We start from the raw sequence: 22,172 nt of genomic DNA on the forward strand, positions 1-22,172 counted from the left end.
CCAAACATCTAACCAAGGGATTGAGATGGACCCAGGAAAGGTAAAGGCGGTGCTAGACTGGCAATCCCCCAAAACATGGAAACAACTCCAAAGCTTTTGGGGTTTTGCAAATTTCTAGACAATTTATTCCTTCATTTGCCAAGGGCGTCCTCCCTTTAACAGAGTTACTGAAAACTGGGCCTTCCCCAACCATACCAAAACTCAATCAACTCCTTACTTGGACAATGAACTCTCAGAACATTAAAACGCCTATTTGCTGCTGAGCCTATCCTCCAGCATCCAGACCAGTCAAAACCTTTTACAGTACAAGCTGATGCCAGTGATGTGGCTGTCGTGGCGATTCTTCTCCAGAAGAACTCTCAAGACCAGCTGATGCCTTGTGCTTATGTGTCAAAAAAGTTGACAGACACAGAGCGTAGATGGGCGGTTTTGGAAAAAGAGGCATTTTTTGTGCGATGGGCTTTACTTACTATGGAGGCATTTCCTGGAAGGATCAAAGGATCCTTTCGAGGTGTGGACTGATCATAAGAAACTCGAGGCTCTAAAGACACCTCAGAAGCTCTCTCATAAACAAGTCCGCTTGTCTCAATACTTGAAGAGATTCAACTTTAACATGAAATATATCCCAGGAAGGGAAAACATTGGTGGACACCCTGTTGAGAAAACCCCAATTTGACAGTCACCAGGAAGAGGTAGTGCAAACTATGATATCAGAAACCCAACCCGCAGGCCAAGTAACTACCCGAGGCCAAGCCAAACACAGCCCCAGACTCCTAGCAGACAAACTGACAACCGATTTGAAAGCAGCAGTTTTAACTGATCCATGGTTTGTTGAACATCAATCTGATTTGACAATGATCAAAGGATTGGCTTGGAAAGGAACCAAGATTTATGTACTCAATACCCTAAGACTGATGATACTGAAACGTAGCCATGACTCGTGAATGGGGGGAACACTTTGGGTTCTTAAAAACCCTACATTTAGTCAGGAAACAGTTCTGGTGGCTAAAAATGAAAACTGATGTCAAAGACTGAAAAGCTGCTCAATTTATGCCACGATGAAACACAGAACTGGAAAAACCCCTGGCCTGCCTCCTTCAACAAGTAGCTGAACCAATGAAGCTGTGGGAAGAAATCGCGATGGACTTTACCATAGAGTTACTGGAGAGCAGAGGAAGTACTGTGATTTGGATTGTTATTGACTTATTCTCTAAGCAAGCCCACTTTACAGCATGTAACGGACTACCTTTGGCTAAGAAACTGGTGAAACTGTTTGTGAAGCATATTTATCGGCTCCATGGAGTGCCTCATAGAGTAATCTCAGATTGAGGTGTACAGTTTACTGCCAAAGTCTGGAGGGAGTTTTTCCCATTGGGTCATCCCAAGGGCTTTCCTCAGAATTCCATCCAGCATGCAACGGGGCAGCAGAGAGAGTGAATGCTATGGTGGAACAATACATTAGATGTTATGTGAATTATCAACAGGAGAACTGGGCAGAACTGTTACCATTTGCAGAAGTTGCTTACAACAAGCAGCACAGGCTTAAGTCCTTTCTAAATCAACACCTGCATGGATTTTGTCCCTATGCCGGAGCTTCCTAGGGAACCCCTAACATCCATGTCTTTAACAGAGTGAATGGAATCATTAAAGAAAGTTGGGAGGATATTAAAAAAGCTCTAGCTGAAGCGCTGAGGAATATAAAAAACAAACAGACAAACATAGATCCCTCCAACCACTGTTTAAAGTGGGGGACAAAGTGTTTTTGTCAAATAAATATCTTAAGTTGAAACTTTCTAGTAGAAAGTTGGGCCCTAAATTCTTGGGGGAGTTTTTGAAATCCATTGGGAATCTATATCTAAGATAATCAATCCAGTGACAGTCCAATTAAGTCTCCCTCGGCCGTTGGGGAAAATATACTCAGTATTCCATAGTAGCTTGTTGAAGCCTGCTGTAGGTTCTAATCTAAGGCCAATACCAACAGCTCCCCCCAAACCTCTGGTTGTACAGGATGAGACACATTATGAAATAAAGAAAATCCTCAATTGTGATTGTAGGACTATAACTTTGTCGCTTGTATCCTTACGATTTATATTGACTGTTTCCTAGTATGATTTGATTGCTGATTGTACCCCATTACTATCATTAAGTGTTGTACGTTATGATTCTTAATTCTTAACGAATGTATCTTTTCTTTTATGTATACTAAGAGTATTTACACCAAGACAAATTCCTTGTGTGTCCAATCACACATGGCCAATAAAGTATTCTATGTTCTCTCTATTCTATATTCTATATTACACCAACGACTACTGCAATATTTGGTGCTATGGAAAGACTACCCTTTGTCAGAAGCTAACTTGGATGAAAAGTTGGGATATAAATTCAGATAGTTTGGTTAAACAATTCCATGAACAATTCCTTGACAAGCCAAAGGGTCCCCTGGGGGAGGGGTGGAAGAGGAGGTTAAGGGCACTGCATTAACCCCTGGTTGTGTTTTGTTTATTGTATTTTTCAGGATATGATTTTTTTAAGGGGGGGCCACCTGTCAGCTTTGGAAGCTATATTGAGATCCGATGCTCCCACACTGCCACAATTGAGCCTGGGAAAGGGGGAGGGGAGAATTCATTGGAGTATATCTAGTCAGACATAATCCTTTTTCTGATTCAAGGTCAGGTCGTGTTGCTCATAGTGAAAGTAAGTCTTACTTTGAGACAGATGGTGATTGGGCATGTGATATGGTGATGGGTGTAGGGGATGCATTTGTAGTTTTTACTTATTGCAAGGAAGCCTGGAACTTTGATGTGCCATTTACTATCCAAATAAAAAAAGACTTTGGAGAGATGTCTGTCTCGGAGTTATTGGTTGGAATGGAGGTTTGTTGAAACACTGACACTTAGTGATGTTGACCCACTTAGTGACGGTAATTCACTTAGCACTGGTGTCAGCGTTCACGGAGGAGAAGTTGAAAAAGAACAAGAAAAGGAGTCAAGAATAGATAATGACTCAAATACAAAGCTAGAGATGGTTGAAACACAGGAGCAGTCAATGCCACACAGGTCAGAGTGATGGAACAAAGGGATTCCATGTGACAGGTATTCAGCTAGTGAAGTAAAGGTGTATAATGTGTGGTATGAGCCAAGGAACTATAAGTATTGGCATTACCCAAAATTGAACAAGTAAAGTGGAAAGAAGCCATGTAGAAAGAAATGAAATCCATGGGTAAACTAAGGTGTTCACATCTATGACTTTGCCACACAGTTGCAAAGCCATAGGATGTAAATGAGTATACAAAAAGAAAGTACTACCCAACAATGAGGTCCAATATAAAGCAAGATTAATAGCACAAGGTTTTTCACAAAAGAAAAATATGCACTATGATGAAAAGTTGGGATGATGAAAAGTCTATGATGAAAAGTCTCACCAACTGTGAAGAGTGAAAGCATAAGGTTGGCACTAGTGTTGGCAGTGGCACATGACCATAAAATTTGGCATTTTGATATAACCACAGCATTCCTCAATGAAGAATTAAAGGAAGAAATTTACATGGTTCAAGCACCAGGATATGAAAGTAAAAAGCCTAACACTGTGTATAAATTGAACAAGGCCATTTATGGGCTCAAGCAGTCAGTCAGGAATTGGACTATCTGTTTAGATACAGCATTGAAGGGTCCTGGGTTCAACAGTTGTAAGGCTGATGGTTGCATATATACTGGAAAGTTACAAAGTGGGGATTGTCATTTGTTAGCATTTGTGGGTGATCTTTGTTTTATTGCAAAAGATGTGTCATAAAAAAAAGAATTTGCTAATCAATTAGAGAAAAAATTTGAAATAAAAGATTTGGGTGAAATACAAAATTATCTCAGTATGGAGACACAAAAAAACTGAGAAAGGAGCAGAGGTGGTATTCAGCAGGTTCTGACTAGTTCTGGAGAACCGGTAGCAGAAATTTTGAACAGTTCAGAGAACCAGCAAATACCAGCTCTGACTGGCCCCGCCCCATCTATTCTCTGCCTCCCGAGTCCCAGTTGATTGGCTCGGTCTTCTTTTATAGCCCTGCACAGGAGAACTGGAAATTAGAACTGGAAAGTAGGTTAGTGGGATGGGGAGGAAATGAGGATTTTGCAGTATCCTTTCCCTGCCACACCCACCAAGCCATTCCCACCAAGCCACGCCCACAGAACCGGTAGTAAAAAAAAATTGAATCCCACCATTGGAAAGGTGGTTATGTTCTCAGTTAAAGAAGGAAAACTGAATAGCTGTTGGAGAGATACAACATGAATTATTGTAATTCTGCTCCAACATCTATGAGTTTTCATAAGTTCGAGTGAGGACAAAAGTGAAGCCTGTGATCGAGATATATCAGCCAGCAATAGGTAGTCTGTTACATTTGTCACAGTGGTCCAGACCAGACATAGCTTGTGCAGTAAGCATCCTAAGTCGCTTTACTGCTGCACCAAAGCAATTGCATTGGATGGGTATAAAAAAGGATTCTCAGGTATTTGAAGGGAACTGTGCACTTGGGTCTTCAAATACAGGCCTCTGAAGAACTGAAATTGAAATGTTATGTTGACAGTGATTATGCTAATAATGTAAAAACCAGAAAATCTAATTCTGGGATTGTGATATTGTTTGGAGGGGCTTTGATAGGTTGGAAGTCCAGAAAGCAAACAATTGTAACCATTTCTACTGTGGAGGCAGAATTTACAGCTCTATCTGAACTTTGTTCAGAGTAACTTGGTAGTACAGCTGCTACAGTATTTAAACGTAAAGGTAAATGACGCTGTAACAGTGTTTGAAGATAATGCTGCTTGCATTAAAATGGCAGCAGGTGACAGAGTAAAGAATAGAAGCAAGCATGTGGATATTAACTATTGTAATGTCAGAGAAGCCATCAAATGTAAATTAATTAGCTTGCTTCACTGTTCTTCAGAGGACAATTTGGCAGATGTAATGACAAAGCCATTGGGTGGAGTGCACCATGGGAAGAATATTAAGTTATTCGGTTTTATGTCTATTCCAGTCATGAAGGGAGGAGTATCAGTGTATAAGAGTTTATGAATTGGAATAGACATGGTAACAATGGGGACTGTTTGGTGACCCAAACATTTCAGAGCCTGGGCATGGCTTGGCTTGACTGATTTATATATAAGAGTTGCTCTGTCCTTGCAATATTGCCTCTGTATTATATTGCTTCTGTGTTTATATAGCTTCTGTGTTTCTGTGCTTCAGTGCTGGTGGTTCTGATTGCTTCTGCTTCTTGTACTTGCTACCACGTTGCAAAAACTGCATGGGTATTGTATACATGCATCAGGTTTTATTATTGTATATAAACAAGTTTCTTCTATAAATGAATCTTGCTGAATTATTTACTTGTGTGCTGGTTGGATTGCTGCAAACTCTGACAGAAAAGCAAAGATATAAAGAAAGTGATGAATGGAATCACTAAATAGGGTGTGAGATGAGCCTGAAGAAATGAAATGAAGAAAGTCAGAATGGTAGCATAAACAAATAAGCACTAACTCTTCACCTCCAACTCCTATTTTGTCTCAAGCATAAATCTAACTGATATTAAGAATGAAAAATATATTTTAAGTATCTGGCTGACCAACCCCACAGTGGGATACAAGGTTCTGTCTTAAGCCCAGTACTCTTCAATATCTCCATAAATGATTTAGATAAAGAGGACAGAAGGGTAACTCATCAAATTTGCAAACGACAACAAGGTGGGGAAATAGTCTTCACTTTAGAAGATAGGCTCAAGGTCCAGAAGGATCTTGACAACATTTGAACACTTGGAATACACTTGGAATCTAAGAAGCGACTAGACAGCTACTTGCCTGAAATGGTCTCCTGCTCAAGCACATAAGCTCTATGTTCTAATGCATCCAGTTTTGACCACAATAATAAAAACATTTTACACCCTTCAGTGATTCCTGTCTGGCCTGTGTCATCATTGGGGTATCAGCTCAGCACTGGGGGGGGGGGGTGTTGGCAGAGGACAGGGCATCAGCAGGGGGCAGGGTGGTGGCATTCTGCACAATCCCAGTATCTCACATGGCCCCTTGGAAAAATTAACTGCCCATCCTTGCTCTAGAAAAAGTGCAGAGATGAGCAACAAAAGTGAGTAGCAACAGGAGACTAAAATATATGAAGAACACTTGCAGGAATCTTGTAAGAATGAACAGATAAGGAAACTTAAAAATAGCTTTTACTACAACAAAGGACCTTAGGTGGCATTATATCTGGCACTATATCTGTCTAATCTAGGGGTGTCAAATTCAATTTCATTGAGGACCGCATCAGCATTGTGGTTGCCCTCAAAGAACAATAGCCATGTCGCCATGACTAGGTGAGCGTAGGTGGCTTGATGCTGCTCACTGGGCGCAGATTACTCGGGATGGCTGAGTCGGGATGGAACAAGCCACACCGGCTAACCTGATGTGGGGACAATTCGGTGCCCCACAAGCTCCTCATCTCCCCAAACTGCAGCCCTGGTAACAGCAAGGGGTCGCCCTTGCTGCCTCAGCCCCAACCCCTGGGCACACGCACAGAAGGTGGATGGAGCATAAGGCTTAGAATTCCCATCTTGCGCTACAGACTGACCACATTCTGAGCACTTCCCTTCCCCATGTGCTCGCCACCTTCTATGCGCATGCCTCTGGGGTGGATCAGCCCCTCATCTGCAGGGCAGCCCCGTTGGTCAGATCTAACCAATCACAGGCCAGATCTGGTCCGCGGACCTTGTATTTGACATGTCTAGTCTAGTCTAACAAAAAGAACTAGGATGACATGATAGCAGTCTTTCAATATTTGAGGGGCTATCACAGAGAACAGGGGATTGACCTGCAAAGCACCTGAGTGTAGAACAAAAAGTAATAGATGGAAGTTTATTAAAGATATCAGACAATTAATTAACAATTAAGAAGAAATGCCCTGTCAGTCAGAACAATTAATTGGTGGAATGGCTTACCTCCAGAAGTTGTGGATACTCTTATCACTGGATATTTTTAAGAAGAGATTGGAAAACAACAAGAGATTGGAATGATATAGGGTCTCCTGACTGAGCAGAGGGTTAGACTAGAAGACCTCCAAGGTCCCTTCAAACCCTATTATTCTGTACAGGTAGTCCTCAACTTATGACCACAATTGAGCTCAAAATTTCTGTTGCTAAGCAAGACAATTGTAAAATTGCCCAATTTTACATTTTTTTTGCCTCAGTTGTTAAATGAATAATTGCAGTGTTGAGTCAGTAACACAGCTGTAAAGTGAATCTGGCTTCTTCATTGATTTTGCTTGTCATAAAGTCGCAAAAGGTGGTCACATGACCCTGGGCCACTACAACCATCATAAATATGAACCACTACAACCAACCATAAATATGTTGCCAATTTTGATCACATGACCATGGGAATGCTGCAATGGTCATAAGTGTGAAAAAGTCATACATCACTCTTTTTCAGTGCCATTATAAATTCAAATGAACCCCTGTAAGTTGAGGATTACCTGTACTCTGTATTTTTATATCTCGTGATGCATAAAATTAACCCTCCATTAATTTTTCAAAGCTTGCATATATTCCCCTTTCCCTCCCCAAAATGCTTATGAACTTAGGTTTAGTTTGAATCCTGAAATATGCAGATTTATATGCAGTTCATAAAGCCCTACCTTTTGCTCTAAGGGAAGACACAGAAAGTTTCTCTCCTTCAGGCTTCATTATAGGTGGCCTATTGTGAACAAGTTTCCACCATCCTGGTTCTCCAAATTCCTGAGCCCCTGAGCAAAAATACAGAGGGCTTCCCACAGAAAGGCAACCAGCAACAGTGCTCCACCATGTAGATGTCTTCTTTCTAAATAATTAGAAGGGAATAAGGAATTTAGCATTATGATTTTTAGATAACACCTTTAACATTTATACCAACATTTAATAATGCAAAGCTCTATAAACTACAGGCATTATTCAATATTCTTGTTTAATGACCACTCATTCAACAACCTTTCAAAGTCATGATGGTACTAAACAAGTGGTATTCACAACCGGTCTCAAAGTTCCAATTGCCCCAGGATCCCTGTAGCCATGTGATTGCAATTTGGGTGCTTGGCAACTATTTGCAACCTTCCTTGCTGGCTTCTCACACAGTCAATGTGGAAGCTTGAAAGGAAGTTTGCAAGTTGCTTTTGTGAGTTGTTTGCACCCTTGCAGCTCTTTCTCCTGAGGAGTTTGGCTCTGGTGTGTACAAGATCCCAGGGAATCATTCCCAGGGATCTTGTACTCCATAGCACTTGTGCCCATCTAGTGCCAGCCACCTGCATATCCTCACCTGGTAGCAGCTACCCCTGGCCCCGCCATACATCGTAATTCAGTAGTCACTTACCTATCCACTAGATGCTTGTGGGCTGCCTTGGACTTGTAACTTCCTGCCAGTTTCCCTGCTGATTTTGCTTATTGGCAGCCAGCAAGCAGTTGTCAACATTCCCTGCTTAATGACAGCAATAGGGACTGCAGGGTTTGCCATGACTAAGCAATGCAGTCATGTGAGATCACACTTTATGACAGCAGTGATTAGCAACAGAAATTCCAATCATTAACCAATTGTAACAGCTAATCTTGTTGTCCTCCAGTTCATAAGTACCTTCAGATCAAAATTAGCATGTGAAGTTAACTTCTGTTGTAAAGTATAGTATTTTTAACATGTCAATTAGATGAAATCACTGATTTCTGCTTTAAAGGACACACAAGAATCCAAAAGATAGTAAAAATGTTTTCCTGAATTCTCTAATTTTAAATCTATTAAAATGTGATATATACATGCTAAAATGGATATCCAGTTCCTTTATTTCTGATTTTATGTCCTTTTGAATATCTAGAAGTAGTTCTCACAACAGCCACAATTGAAACATTAAATTCTGTCATTAATGCAGTTGTTAAGTGAACCATCACCACTTCCACAAACCTACTTATGCAGGTTGTGCAAATCACTCAGTTTTAAAAACAAGATATCACATGAAATAAAATTTTACTGCTCCATTGACTTCAACTTATTGGAAGCTGGCTGAGAAGAGTGCAGATGGCAATCATGTGACAATGGAACAGTGTGACCATTGTAAGTTCAAGGACCAGTTGTAAAGTTACTTTTTCAATGCTTTCATAACTTTGGAATGATCTCTAAACAGGGGTAGTAGATGTTAAGTGACGATCATGTGTAATTTGTTTTATTTTAACAACTACTTCTAAATTATTATTATAAACTTATTAAAAATTATTAAATTCTCTAGAAGGAATTCTGGAACATGTCTAGTTGCTGAGCCATATCTAGACATCAAAACATATTTTACAACACACTGCTATTCCACACTTTCGATCAATTGTATTATAATTTTTCAAATAATAAAAAATCATCATTTAATATCTTAAATAAGCAGAAACATGAACACCAACCAGATTCAGATTCTCCAACCAAAAATTGCCTTTAAAAAACTTTATTCAATAATGCAATGTGGCCTTGTGGTTTTTAAAATACAGTACAGTATAAATTCAGTTTAACTGACTAATTGGGATGGTGTCAAATATTAACAGATTAAATTGGAGAGTAGTCCTGTGACAATTTACATAAATATATTATGTCAATTTCCTGTTGCAGAGACTAAGTCCACTGAATTGAGATCCAATACACTGAGATTTCATGTACCATATATTTAAGAAAGTTACAATAATTGAAAAGTATAGCCAGCTGTAAGCAAGCGATTTATAACAAGGAAAATAACAGAACATTTTATTTTACTAAAATTGCTGGTGTATTAGATTCCTTGAATCATATTAGGTTAATGTTTCAACTATTAGATACATTTTTTTTTTTTAAAAAAAGGATGACTTTATGACTATGCTTTACAAAAAAATTTTATATACTTTGCAAGTTCTGGAGCTTGTGGCCTTTCTTTCAATCAGGAATTAAAAATAATATTACTGAAACTGTATTTTCCAAATTAACATGAATACTTAAAGGATAATACTACTGTATACATTACGATATACTTGTAATAATTACCGGTTTCCCAGTAGGTAAGTCCAGTGTTTTTCAATAAAAGCACAAATGTCTTCTTTCCATCGGAAATAACCTTGGCGACCAGTTCCTTCTAGAGATAGATTATACATAGCCAGCATGACAACCTATTTTACAAACAGAAATGTTAATATCAACACCTTAAACAATTCATCTCCTTATGTATAAAAACCTTCTAAACTTTCTAAACTTTGTGTCATAAAACTAAAAATTCCCAAAGATGAAATACTGATGCAATTCTATATTCTATTTCCCAATTTAATTATATCTCAAAGCCACAGAAAATCCAAACATGCATCTTCTAAAAGCTCAGACTTTCCAGATGTCAACACAAATACATTCCTGACTTCGTTCCTTCCTTTACCTCTTGCCAGATAATAAAATAAAAATATTCTGAAGTAATTGGTGATCTTACAATTACCGACTACAATCTTTGAAAACTCCAGGAGAATTGGTGAGGTGCCAAACAAAACAAAACAAAACAAGACAAGCAGACTCCCAATATTCCAACAGGGAAAGAGAAATAGTATGGATAGAATAGAATGAATGACCTGAAGTGAAGAAGGAGGCAAAGCTGTAAAACTCCACTGTATTATTCATCAACAAGTCCTCTGTGCCAAACATCTGAAATATGATCATGTTATGAAACTGGTGATGAAGGCTATTAATTATATTCGCTCCAAAGCCCTGTGCCACCGCCAGTTTCAAAAGTTTCTACTCGAGATCCAGGCTGAATACGGAGATGTTGTGTATCACAACGAGGTAAGATGGCTCAGCCGGAGGTCTAAACTGCAGCACTTCTACTCCCTTAGGGGGGAAAATCGGGCAATTCTTGGCAAAAAAGGGATAACCAATGCCAGAGATATCTGAACCTGTTTGGCTGGCTGATTTTGGATTTTTAGTTGACATAACACGACATCTGAATGTGCTGAACACAAGCCTTCAGGGGCAAAATGCAGTGGTAAGCAAACTGTATTCACATATCAAAGCTGCTACTTTTCCAAAGGCACGTATCACAAATACAGCCTAATAACCACACGTTTCCCATCACTGCAGGAAATAATGATCAGTTTTCCACAGAACAATATGAGTGTACAAATAAGGAGGTATGAAGCAGACATCTCATCTCTGGCTGAGGAGTATCAACAGTGCTTTCGGGATTTTGCAGCTATTGAAAAGATCACACTTTTTTCCTTTCCTTTCTCTTTTTTGTTATAAAAATACTTCATTAAACAAATTTATACAAATACAAATATAATAAATACAATAAAACCAAATGTTCCGCTTATCACAATGTAAACAAGACAGTGTTCATTCAATCTGACATCTCTCAAATTATATAATCACACTTATTACATTAATATATAATGCAAAGTTTCATCTAATTATATATTACATAGTTGCATGTATTACTAATTTCTGTCATACCTTTTTATTTGACTTTGTTTTGTTCCTTTCATGTCTACCTTCCAACCAACTGTACCAAAAATTCCAGATCTCATAATACTCTGACTCCTCTTTGTTTTTAAGTTCCATTGACAACCTGTCCATTTCTGCACATTCCAAAATTTTCTTTATAATCTTGAAGTCGGGGGGAGTATTTTCGCATTTCCAATTTTGGGCAAAGGAAAGCCTTGCTACTGTTAATATGTGGAATATAATATATAATATTTTTTTTACTAATGTTTTGTTTTAAAATTCCTTAAAAAAAACCATCTCTGGTTTCCATTCAATTTTAACTTTTGTAACTTCTTCTAGCCAATTTCTAATTTCCACCAATATTTTTTTTGTTTTTGAACAGGTCCACCACATATGATAGTAGATTCCCTGCTCATAGCCACATTTCCAATAGCTTGCTGAATTACTGGGAAACATTTTTGCAAGTCTCGCTGGCAGTAAGTGCCAGTGATAAAACATTTTATATAACTTCTCCTTATAAGTTGCTGATAGAGTTAATTTATAATTTATTTTCCACAGGTTTTCCCAATCTTCCAAATTAATACTATATCCAAAGTTTTTGGCCCAGGTTATCATTGTTTCCTTCACAGTTTCTTCTTCTAATTTATATCTTAACAAATACTTGTACATTTGGTAATCATTTTTCTCTCTGGCCCCTGTAAAATTTTATCCAATTCTTGTTAGTTGAAATATATCCCATACTGTTTTATGTCTTTCTTATATCTAGTTTGTATCTGTAAGTATGGCCACCAATCTACTTGTATTCCTTGTGACACAAGCTCCTGCTTAGATTTTAATTTCCCTTGTTCATCTAATAGCTCTTTATAGCTCACTGTCTTATTCAGATCTAAAACATTCGGGTATACCATAGCTTCCATGGTTGACATCCAGATTTGGATCTTTGTATAATGGTTTCGTTTTAGTTTTCCCCAAACACCTAGTGATGTATCTCTAATTTGATGTCTTTGAAAGCACGAATGAGATTTATTTTTCCCTTCCCACATGAACGCGTGCCAGCCAATCTACAGGCCGTGTCCTTCTAATATTAACACTCTTTTATTCTTTAGATTTACCCAATCTTTAAACCATGTTGTTATTGCGGCCTGATAATAGAGCTCCCAATCTGGAAGTCTGAACCCACCCTCATCTTTACTATCCTGCAGGAGCTTTAGTTTTATCCAGGCCTTTTTCCCTTGCCAAATAAAATTTTTAATTGTTTTATTTAATTCTTCAAAGAAGGTTTTGCCTAATTTTATTGGAATTGTTTGAAAAAGGAATAACACCTTAGGTAGTATATTCATCTTAAATAGTAGCAATTCTCCCTATCAATGATATCTGAAGTTTCCCCCAATTTTCCAAATCGTTTTGTATTTGTTAGTAATTTCTCGTAATTATCTATTTTTATCGATGTACATTTAGCTGTCAACCACACCCCAAGATATTTCAATTTTTTTGTTGCTTGAATCCCCAATTTCTTCTCCAGTTCCTCCTTCAGTTTCACCATCATATTCTTTGTTAATATCTTTGTTTTTTCTTTATTTATTTTTAGTCCCGCCACTCTGCCAAATTCTTCAATTTTATATAACAATATATGTCCTATTTCCAGAGGGTTTTCTATGATGAATGCCATGTCATCAGCAAATACTTGCATTTTATATTCTTCTGTTCTAATTCTCTTTAATTTCTTGATCATTTCTAATCTGTATTAATAGTACGATAGTAGATTAATAGTAGTGTTAATAGTATGATAAATAGCAGTGGCGATAGCGGGCACCCCTGTCTTACTCCTTTTGATATATTAAATTTCTCTGTTAGTTTGCCGTTCAAAATTATCTTCGCTGTTTGGTGGCATATATGGATTTGATGATATCTAAAAAAAATTCTCCAAAGTTCATTAGATGTAATTGATTAATTTAAAAAATCAGTTCAAATTATCGCAGGCTTTTTGTGCATCCATAAACATTAATGCCAATTGCTTAACTGGGTGTGTCTCATAATATTCTAATACATTCATTATCAGTCTGGTGTTATTTCTTAAATGTCTCTGTGGTACTAATCCATTTTGGTCGGGGTGGATATATTCATGCAAAATTTTCTTAACCCTCTCCGCAATTATTGTAACAAATATTTTGTAATCCACATTAAGTAAAATGAAATCGGTCTATAGTTTTGTATCTGCTGCCATTGGTATTATCTTTTAAAACGAGGGGAATATAGGCTTCTGTCCATGAATTTGGGAGTTTTGCTTGTTCTAATATTTCATTGTACAGATCCAACATTAGCTGTTCCAATGGTGTTTGAATTTCCTTATATAATTCTGCAGGGATCCCATCTGGTCCCAGTGATTTATTCCATTTTTGTTTACTAATTGCCTCTTTCATTTCAGTCATTGTGATTTCAGCATTTAACATTTCCTTTGTGAGATCTGGGATTGTAGGTAATTTTTTCTCGTTCAGGTATTGTTTGATCCTCTCTTCTGGTATCTCATCCTGAGTGTACAGTGCTGCAAAATATTTCTGGGCAATAGATTGTTTTTCTTCTGCCCGATGGTGTGGAATTTCATTTTCATCCTGTAGGGTTTGTACTGTTTTCCTCTCCTTCTCTTTTTTCAGTTTATGATCCAACCATCTCCCCAGTTTATTAGCATACTCAAAGTAATTTTGCTTTACCATCCTGAGGTTTTGTGACATTTCATCTTGTAAGGTTAAATTTATTTTATATTTGGTCACCTCTCTCTCTTTTAATTTCTTCATTCTGTGGTTCTTTTTGCATTCTGTGTTCCAATTCCTCAAGTTTCTCTTCTAATTCTATCTGTTGTTTTTTCTTATCTTTGTTCTTTTTTGCTCCATATGCAATTGTTAGACCTCAGATGTATGCTTTGGTTGTGTCCCATAGATTTTTCAATGTTGTTTGGTCAGTCGCATTGTCTTTAAAAAATAGTTTTAATTCTTTTTCTAATATTTGTATGTAGTTTTTGTCCCTAAGGAGTTTCTGATTTAAAGTCCATCTTCCTCTCTTTCTTCTCCCTTTCCATTTCACTGTCAGTCGGTTGTGGTCTGCCCATATGTTTGGTAGTATCTCTATTTTCTCTAGATCTTTTGCTACTTCTGTATCCACCCACACCATGTCAATCCTAGACCAAGAACTATGTGGGTTTGAAAAAAAAGGTATATTGTCTTTGTTAGGTTCTCTCCACATATCTTTAAGATTTAATTCTTGTGTCAATTTATGAAATGTATTTGGCAGTGTTTTCCTCTCCTTCCTATTTTTTTCTTCATTGTATAATCTTTTCGTATATCTACTGCTTGCATTAAAGTCCCCTATAATGCATATATTTTCCTCTTTTAATTCTACTATTTTTCAATGCAACTTACTGTGGTATTCTTTTTGGTTAATGTTTGGGGCATATATTACTATTAACAATACTTTCTTTTGATTTATTTGTACTTCTACCATTAGGGTTCTTCCTTCCTCATCAGCAAATATTTGAATCAGGTTTAACCATCACTTTATATACATTGCTATCCCACTTTTCTTTTTCTGTGCCAACGCAAGGTGCAATTTTCCCAATTTAGGTGATCCTAAAATGTTTCCATACTTCTTCTCAATGTGAACTTCTTGCAGACAATATCAACATTCGGTTTCCGGAGCTTAGTCAATACTTGTTTTCTTTTTATCAGAGCATTTAGTCCATTTATGATAGTGATAGAAGTGTGACTTCTTCTAGCATGTTATTGTTTATACTGAGTTCTCTTTCCTCTCCTTGTTCTTATCTCTCTTTGTGACTATGTCTTTATCCTCTCTATTTCTTGATATTCGATTTCCTGTCGTTCTCTTACTTCTTGGTCCGATCCTTTTTCTTCCACTGATTGTTCCTCCTGACTTCTGCTCTTCTCTACTATCCTGTTCTTCATCTGGTGCCATTGTAGTGTTCAAGAAATTCTTGTGTTTTGTCCAGTGAATCTGTACAGATTTTCTTCTTCTGCCAGGAGATAAGCATGCCTTCGAGGATAAATCATCTAAACATTATTTTGTTTTTAATTAACTGCGATGATAAAAAGTTGTAGTGCCGTCTTTGTTCTCTTACCCTCCTAGGGACTTGTTTTAGCATCACAATTTCTTTTTTTATACATTAATAGTTCTTCTCTTGTTCTCCAGTAGATTTCATCTCTGACGGTCTTTCTTGCGAATCTTACGTATACCTCTCTCAGCAGTTTATGCCTCCACACATAGTTGGTATAAATTCAGTACACCTCGTCTATATCATTGCTCATTTCTTGCACATTCCTCTGTAGGGCATTGTCGAACAGCTCTGCCATAAGATTTGGAAGGTTCTCTTCTTTATGTTCATCTATATTTTGAAATCATAGGCAGAATGATGATCTCTCCTTTCTCTGTGGACCCTGATGACACTGAAGACCACCTGCAGCTGGAGCTCATTGAGCTGCAGTGTGACACCAAGCGTTGCAGTCGACACCAACAGCTCCCTCTTGTCAACTTTTACCTCCAGCTGAATAAAGACAGGTTCCAAGATTTTCGAACATTTGCTAAGAAAATGCTGAGCTTGTTTGGTTCGACATACTTGTGCAAGAAGACATTCTCGGTTATGAACATTAACAAGAACCGTGTGAGAACAAGACTAAGTGACTTTCACCTGCGTGACATCTTGTGCATCAAAACCACTGTTTTTGAGCCAAACCTGGCCTATATAATGCAGTCGAGATCTCAGTATCACCCTTCACAATACCGTAGTTGTTTGTTAATCTTTCATAAGCTTTCATTTGCATTTAATGTTAATGGTTCAAAGAATGTCAGGCTAAATGGCCGGCCCCCACACATTTTCACTGCACCAAATCTGGCCCTCCTTGCAGAAAGTTTGGACACCCTGGTCTAGACCTTTCTTTAAAATGTATTTTGTTCCTAATAAGGCATATGGCAAGATCTCTTGTGATATTTGCAGAAGATAAATATGGGCTAGAATGGTACTACAGGTAGTCCTTGACTTATAACAATTCATTCAGTAACTGTTCAAAGTTACAATGGCACTGAAAAAAGTGATGACCATTTTTCACACTTACAACTGTTGTAGGATCCCCATGGCTTTCTAATAGTTTACAAATTGAATGTAAAATTGACATTTCTTGTAAAAACACTTGTCAGCTTGGAAGCCATTTTTTCTTTGAGGCTTCTGGGCTGCCACATTCAGTGCTTGGGAATTTGGGAGGGAGGATTTCAAGAAGCGGTGAAAGATTAGCCACATCATCAGGTCATGTTACCCTGCACCTGAAGGTGAATGACTGTTGGAACAAAGTAATGATTGGACCATGTGATAAACTATTGGGTGCAGGAGTTGGATTTTGGATTCTCTTTGGGCTAAGGAAAACCTGGAAATCTGAGATTTGGGTTTTGTGATGATCCGTAGTCTCTCAAAATAACTCCAAACCCAAAACATACATTAAAGTCCGATAATGCCTTCAACTTAACTTCACTGTTTTATTAGGCACAGTTTAAAGTCACAAAAGTAAATCATGAGGCAAAAAGAAAACCAAAAACAAACCGCACTCACGAGAGTTCCGAAGCAAGCCAAGATAATTAACCATACATTCCAGGAAGATAACCGAGAAGAGTTCATGGGAAGAACGCCAGCAAAGATAAACCTCTTTCAAAGAAAAAAACTAAACTTTGACTCCAGCAATTCTGACTATGCAGTTACAAACTTATATACATAGCTCCCAGCTGCAAGCCAAGAGGAAGATCATGGTAATCTCCTCCTGAGTAGACCTCACTTTTCCCTGATCCTCTCCTCCCTACGAGACCTAGGATGGATAGGGGATGGGTCTAGATCCTCCTCTGATTGCTCAGCCGGCCTCTGCCCTTCCCTAGCCTCCTCCACCACCTCTGGAGCCACACTCCCACTCCCTGTTGACTGTTCCTCCTCTTCCTCAGAGTCAGTCTCCACCAGGGGCATGACAGGTTTTCCTCAGATGTACCAATATGACATCTCTAACAAAGTGGATCTTTTGGAAAATAATATTCTTTGGAGGTTGTTACTTGGAATGCTGATGTTAACCCGAATCTCTAAAACTTCAAACAGCTCCCTGGAACCCAGGGGCTGTCCAGAATTCTGAGCCCCAAACGCCGACCTGCCTACTGGGGCTGTAAAGACTTAGGGAAGACGGAGGACAATGCGACGGTCGAAGAGGGAGCCATAGGGACTGACACAAAGACCCTCTACTCTCCCTCTGAAGACATGGCACGAGCAATTGAAGCTGCCGAAGTGAAATGGCAGCAAGGCACTCAGCCCAAGGAGCCAGAGTCCTAGCAGCTCAGTCAGGCTGACCCAACTCCAGAGTGGAACTGAGATTAGGTCACCTGAGTACTGACCAGGGACCAGTCCAATGAAGAAAACTCAAGATCCTGAGTGGAGAGAGCCAAGACCTTTGGAATCTAACAACTCCCAGGATTGGTGCCTGTTACCTCCCTCACAGAGCCAGTAGTTGACAAGTCTCCTGGAACAGTTTGAACATCTTGAGGTGAGCAACTATGCCCTGCAAGCCCAGGTTGGTCAGCCGAGGTGGATTCTGACTCAACCTACATTCACCCTCCCGGACCCAGGGTCACCAAGTGGCTATAATGCACCAATGGTATCCTTCTATTCAGCCAGAGATGACAGAAGAACATGCCTTTTACAGCCAGCCCAACCTGCCAGAAATGGGCAGCAGCTGCAGCCAGGGCTCAGAAGTCTGCATGGTCAGCCAGCCACCCCTCGCCAACTGGCGTTTATGCTACTGCCAGCAGAATGTATTCCACCTGGCTGGGCTGGCGGAGTAGGCTGGGTTCAGTACCAGTGGATGCCAGCACCAACTGTACCACCAGCTCTAGCCTTGCAGCCACTCTAACCCCCACAGCCAGTTCCAGTGCAACAGCTAGTCCCTGACCCACCACCGGCTGTTCTGGCCGCACCTCTGCAGTGCAGCCATCCCCTCCAGCTGTGGTACCACCACCAAGATTTAGAGCGATCCTTGATGGAACCCCAGGGAAGTTGGCATACTTCCTCAACCAAATTTGGGCATACATCGACAAGCATGGGGACCAGTACCAATCTGACCATGACTTGATCTCAGCTATTGGTAACGGGATGAACGAGGGCGAAGCGGCTGAATGGATAGCCCAACAACATGATGAAGCAGCTACTGAGCTACACAATGCCAATGAATTGGTCCAGCTGCTCTGGCTAGATTTGAAGATACAGACCACAGGAATGAGAATGAAGCCCTGGTTAAAACTATGAAACAGGGGAATTGCCTCCCTAAGGAGTTTGTCTGGGAGTTCAGAAGGGTAGCTGGGAACCTCAGACACTGGCCTGAATCCATTCTTATCCATTATTTCAAGGAGGCCATAGACCCAGAGATCAGAAAAGCACATGGCATCTGAGAAATACCAAGCCAACTACAGGACTGGTACACTATGGCCGTGGCAATGGATTGAGAAATCACTCACCACAAACCCGCACAAAAGAAGCAGGCAAGAAGCCCCCTGGGTTAGTGAGCCCCGGTGAAACCACCACCAGCACAGCAACCTAGCACAATTAAATGTTACAGATGAGGCCAACCAGGGCACCGAGCGTCCGAGTGCTTAGCTCCTGCACCTGTCCCTCAACCTCAACCTCCCACAGCAACCAGAGGAAGGAGGACTCCAAGGAAGCCACCAGACACGAGCAGATTTTCCTGACAAGCCATAGAGGTTCCCCTCCCACAAAGGAAGACAGGGTCCCTCCGGCCAAAGAAGCCCACTCCAGGTCTGCTAGCAGGGACAATGACCCAATGCTGAGTGAAGCCCTTTCACTGTTAAGTCAGACTAGTAATGCCAGAGACTAGAGTGCAGGGGAAAGTAGAAGCAGTAATAGACACAGGCTGCATCAGGTGCCTAATCGGGTTCTCCATTGTTGAGCAGTTAGGAATAAAGACAAAATCCCTGGTCCGGCCAATCTGCTTTGAGCAACTAGATGGGACACTGATAGGCGGAACCCCTGCTACCCTAGTCACTGAGCCTGTTAGGATGGAGATGGGGCAACACCAACATACGATTCATGGTAGCCCAAAAAATGAGAGTCTGTGATATTGGGACTAGCCTGGCTGGACAGGTGGGCCCCAATGATCAAATGGGAAGATGGCTACAGAAAAATTAGAATAGCCTTTGGCCCCTTGCCGCCAATCCCTCTGGAAAGCTGCCAACCACTGACTGGCCTCAAGCCACAGGAGATAGCAGCAACTGCCACTGAGATGCTGCCCAAAGAATATGAAGACCTGGCCACTGTCTTTAGTGAAGAGGACAGCAATGTTCTTTCCACCACCACCACCGCCCAATTGACTGTGCAACTGAAACTGAATCAGGAGCTAAGCTATCAAAGCCTAAAATTGCACTAGTTTGGATGGTTATTTTTTGCAAGGACACCACAGAACAGCAATTTGCTGCATGTTTGAGGACTGGGAGGCTATGGATTAGCCTCACAATTGCAGCAGGGAGTTCTAAAAAATATTAAGTTCACAAAACCTTACTTTCTAAGTTTCAGAAATTGCTCATTAATTACTTGTAGACTACTGGAGATTATTGGACTGACAAGCTTGAAAACACTCGAGTACCTTCAATTCTGAGTGAAGAACACTTTAATCATAAGGTTAAGAATTTAAAGAATCTGAAATAAACAACAAAATACTAAATACAATTTTGATCTTAGAAAATTGTAAACAGATTAAAGGTCCAAATAAAATTGGATATCGAAACTTTTACAATAGGTTTTTGGAATGAATTATAAAAAATAAACAGCTTTTTCTGGAAAACAGATTGTTTTGCTTTTCACAAGACAAAATAAACAAGCAATTTCATTTTAAAAATTGGACACTCAAAGAGACTAAAGTTTTTAAGTACAGATTTGCTAACCTGAAAAGTAAAAATTCTAACAGTTAAAGTACTGAAGAAAATTAAAAATAGAAAATAGTAGCCACAATATCAAATATGTCAGTAAAGATATTTGCATCTATTGATAGACTATACCCAAAACTTTTACTGAAAAAATGACAGATATAAAACAAATTTTAGCAGAGATGGTATTTACAACTCACTGGCTAAGGGAATGGTTTAGAAGAGGATGTTTCACTGAATCTACAAAAGAAATTGGCTGAGAATTTAAAATTAAAAGCAGTTCGAGTCTCACCAGCTCAAGGTTGACTCAGCCTTCCATCCTTCTGAGGTTGCTAAAATGAGGACCCACATTGTTGGGGGCAATATGTTGACTCTGTAAACCACTTAGAGGGCTGTAAAGCACTGTGAAGTGGTATATAAGTGTAAGTACTAAAAGCAAATGACAAGCCAAGACAAACCTTGATAATTTTTTTCCTACTGGATTTACAAAAAAGGCTTGTTAAAGTCTTGAAAAATTCTATCTGATGGGACAAAAAGGAAATGAAGAGAAATTGAATCCTACAATATTTGACTGAATTAAAGATTAAGACTGTTAGAAGTGAAAGTAAGATATATAAAGTTGATTGATTTGAACAAGATTAAAACAAAATATGACATCTCAGGCAACTCTTTATAGACCTGCTGACATTAGGGTTGAATAGGAAGTTTTATGGATTTATTTATAGATAAGAGATGGAATATGGGATAAAAGTTATAAGATAGGGAAGGCGGGGCTGGCGTTGTGACGGTACAGCGTGCGATCTTGAAGATCTGAGATCGCCACCGTTGCTGGACGGTTCAAACGGACCTAAACCATCCCAAAGAGACGGTGAATGTAAAGAGCGCATCCTGTCGATCCCAGGGACATCACAAAGTCCCTGGTAGATCCAGGAGAAGCTCTTTTTGCCAGCGGCAAAGAGGCAGCCATTAAAGCTGAAGTTGGGATAGCTCCAAAACAGAAGAGAATGGAAAGAGAAAGTGTGCCGGTTTGGTGAGAGTTTTTCTTTTATTTCATGATCTGAGAGAACACCCTAAGGAAAAGTAAGAATTTATAAAATTTAAGACAGAAGTGATTAAGCGGCTATCTTAAACAGGAAGTCAAAATTAATATTTCTTTTTTTACTGCTGGACTCTTAATGTATGATTTTTTTACTTTGAAACTGGACTGGTTTTCTTCTACCTTATTTTTTATTTTTTGCCTTTATAATATTCTAGGCTAGAGATTCCCTTTTAGTTTTCTTTTTAAAGTTTTTCTTTTATTTTTAATTAATTTTTTATTACTTAAAACACATTTTGTTTGAAAAAGGAGGGGGAAAGTGAAAGTAGAGGAAAATTTGTAACACTGCTATCTAGAGGCTTGGAAACATTGTTTTCTTTTCTTTTTTACTATTGAAGACCAGACAAAGCTGAGAAAGAACTGAGGCTTCTTTTCAAGGACTTTGAGCCTGTTTGATAAGATAGAGGGAAGAGTACAGGAGAGTATTATTGCAGGTGCTCCTCCAGGTTTCTATCAGTGGCTGGAATCTGGTGTTGAAGATTATAAGACTCTAGAGAAGAGAGTTATAAAATTGTTTGGAACTTAACAAAAACCTTGGATGTTTAAATAGGTGCAGTGTGTTCTTTTTTTTTACTTTTTTTACATTGGGCTATTCTCTACTTCAATACACACACACCCTTATTAGCTTACTATTTTTG

At 39.2% G+C, this 22,172-nt stretch overlaps 1 protein-coding gene across 4 annotated transcripts in view; it reads right to left on the reverse strand.

The window, feature by feature from the left end:
* KAT14 (lysine acetyltransferase 14) overlaps positions 1–22,172 on the reverse strand; it is a 148,456-nt gene that overhangs the window by 97,437 nt on the left and 28,847 nt on the right. For all 4 annotated transcript variants that reach the window (XM_026718747.2, XM_087930551.1, XM_087930553.1 and 1 more), the window contains 2 exons: positions 10,044–10,165; positions 7,666–7,847 (listed from right to left, as the gene is read on the reverse strand). In XM_026718747.2, coding sequence (XP_026574532.1) covers positions 7,666–7,847; positions 10,044–10,165 — 304 coding nt within the window. The remainder of the gene's footprint in view (positions 1–7,665; positions 7,848–10,043; positions 10,166–22,172) is intronic.

This window comes from Pseudonaja textilis, chromosome 3, assembly GCF_049901715.1.
Source record: "Pseudonaja textilis isolate UNSWEBS1 chromosome 3, rPseTex1.2, whole genome shotgun sequence".
Classification (NCBI taxonomy): domain Eukaryota; kingdom Metazoa; phylum Chordata; class Lepidosauria; order Squamata; family Elapidae; genus Pseudonaja; species Pseudonaja textilis.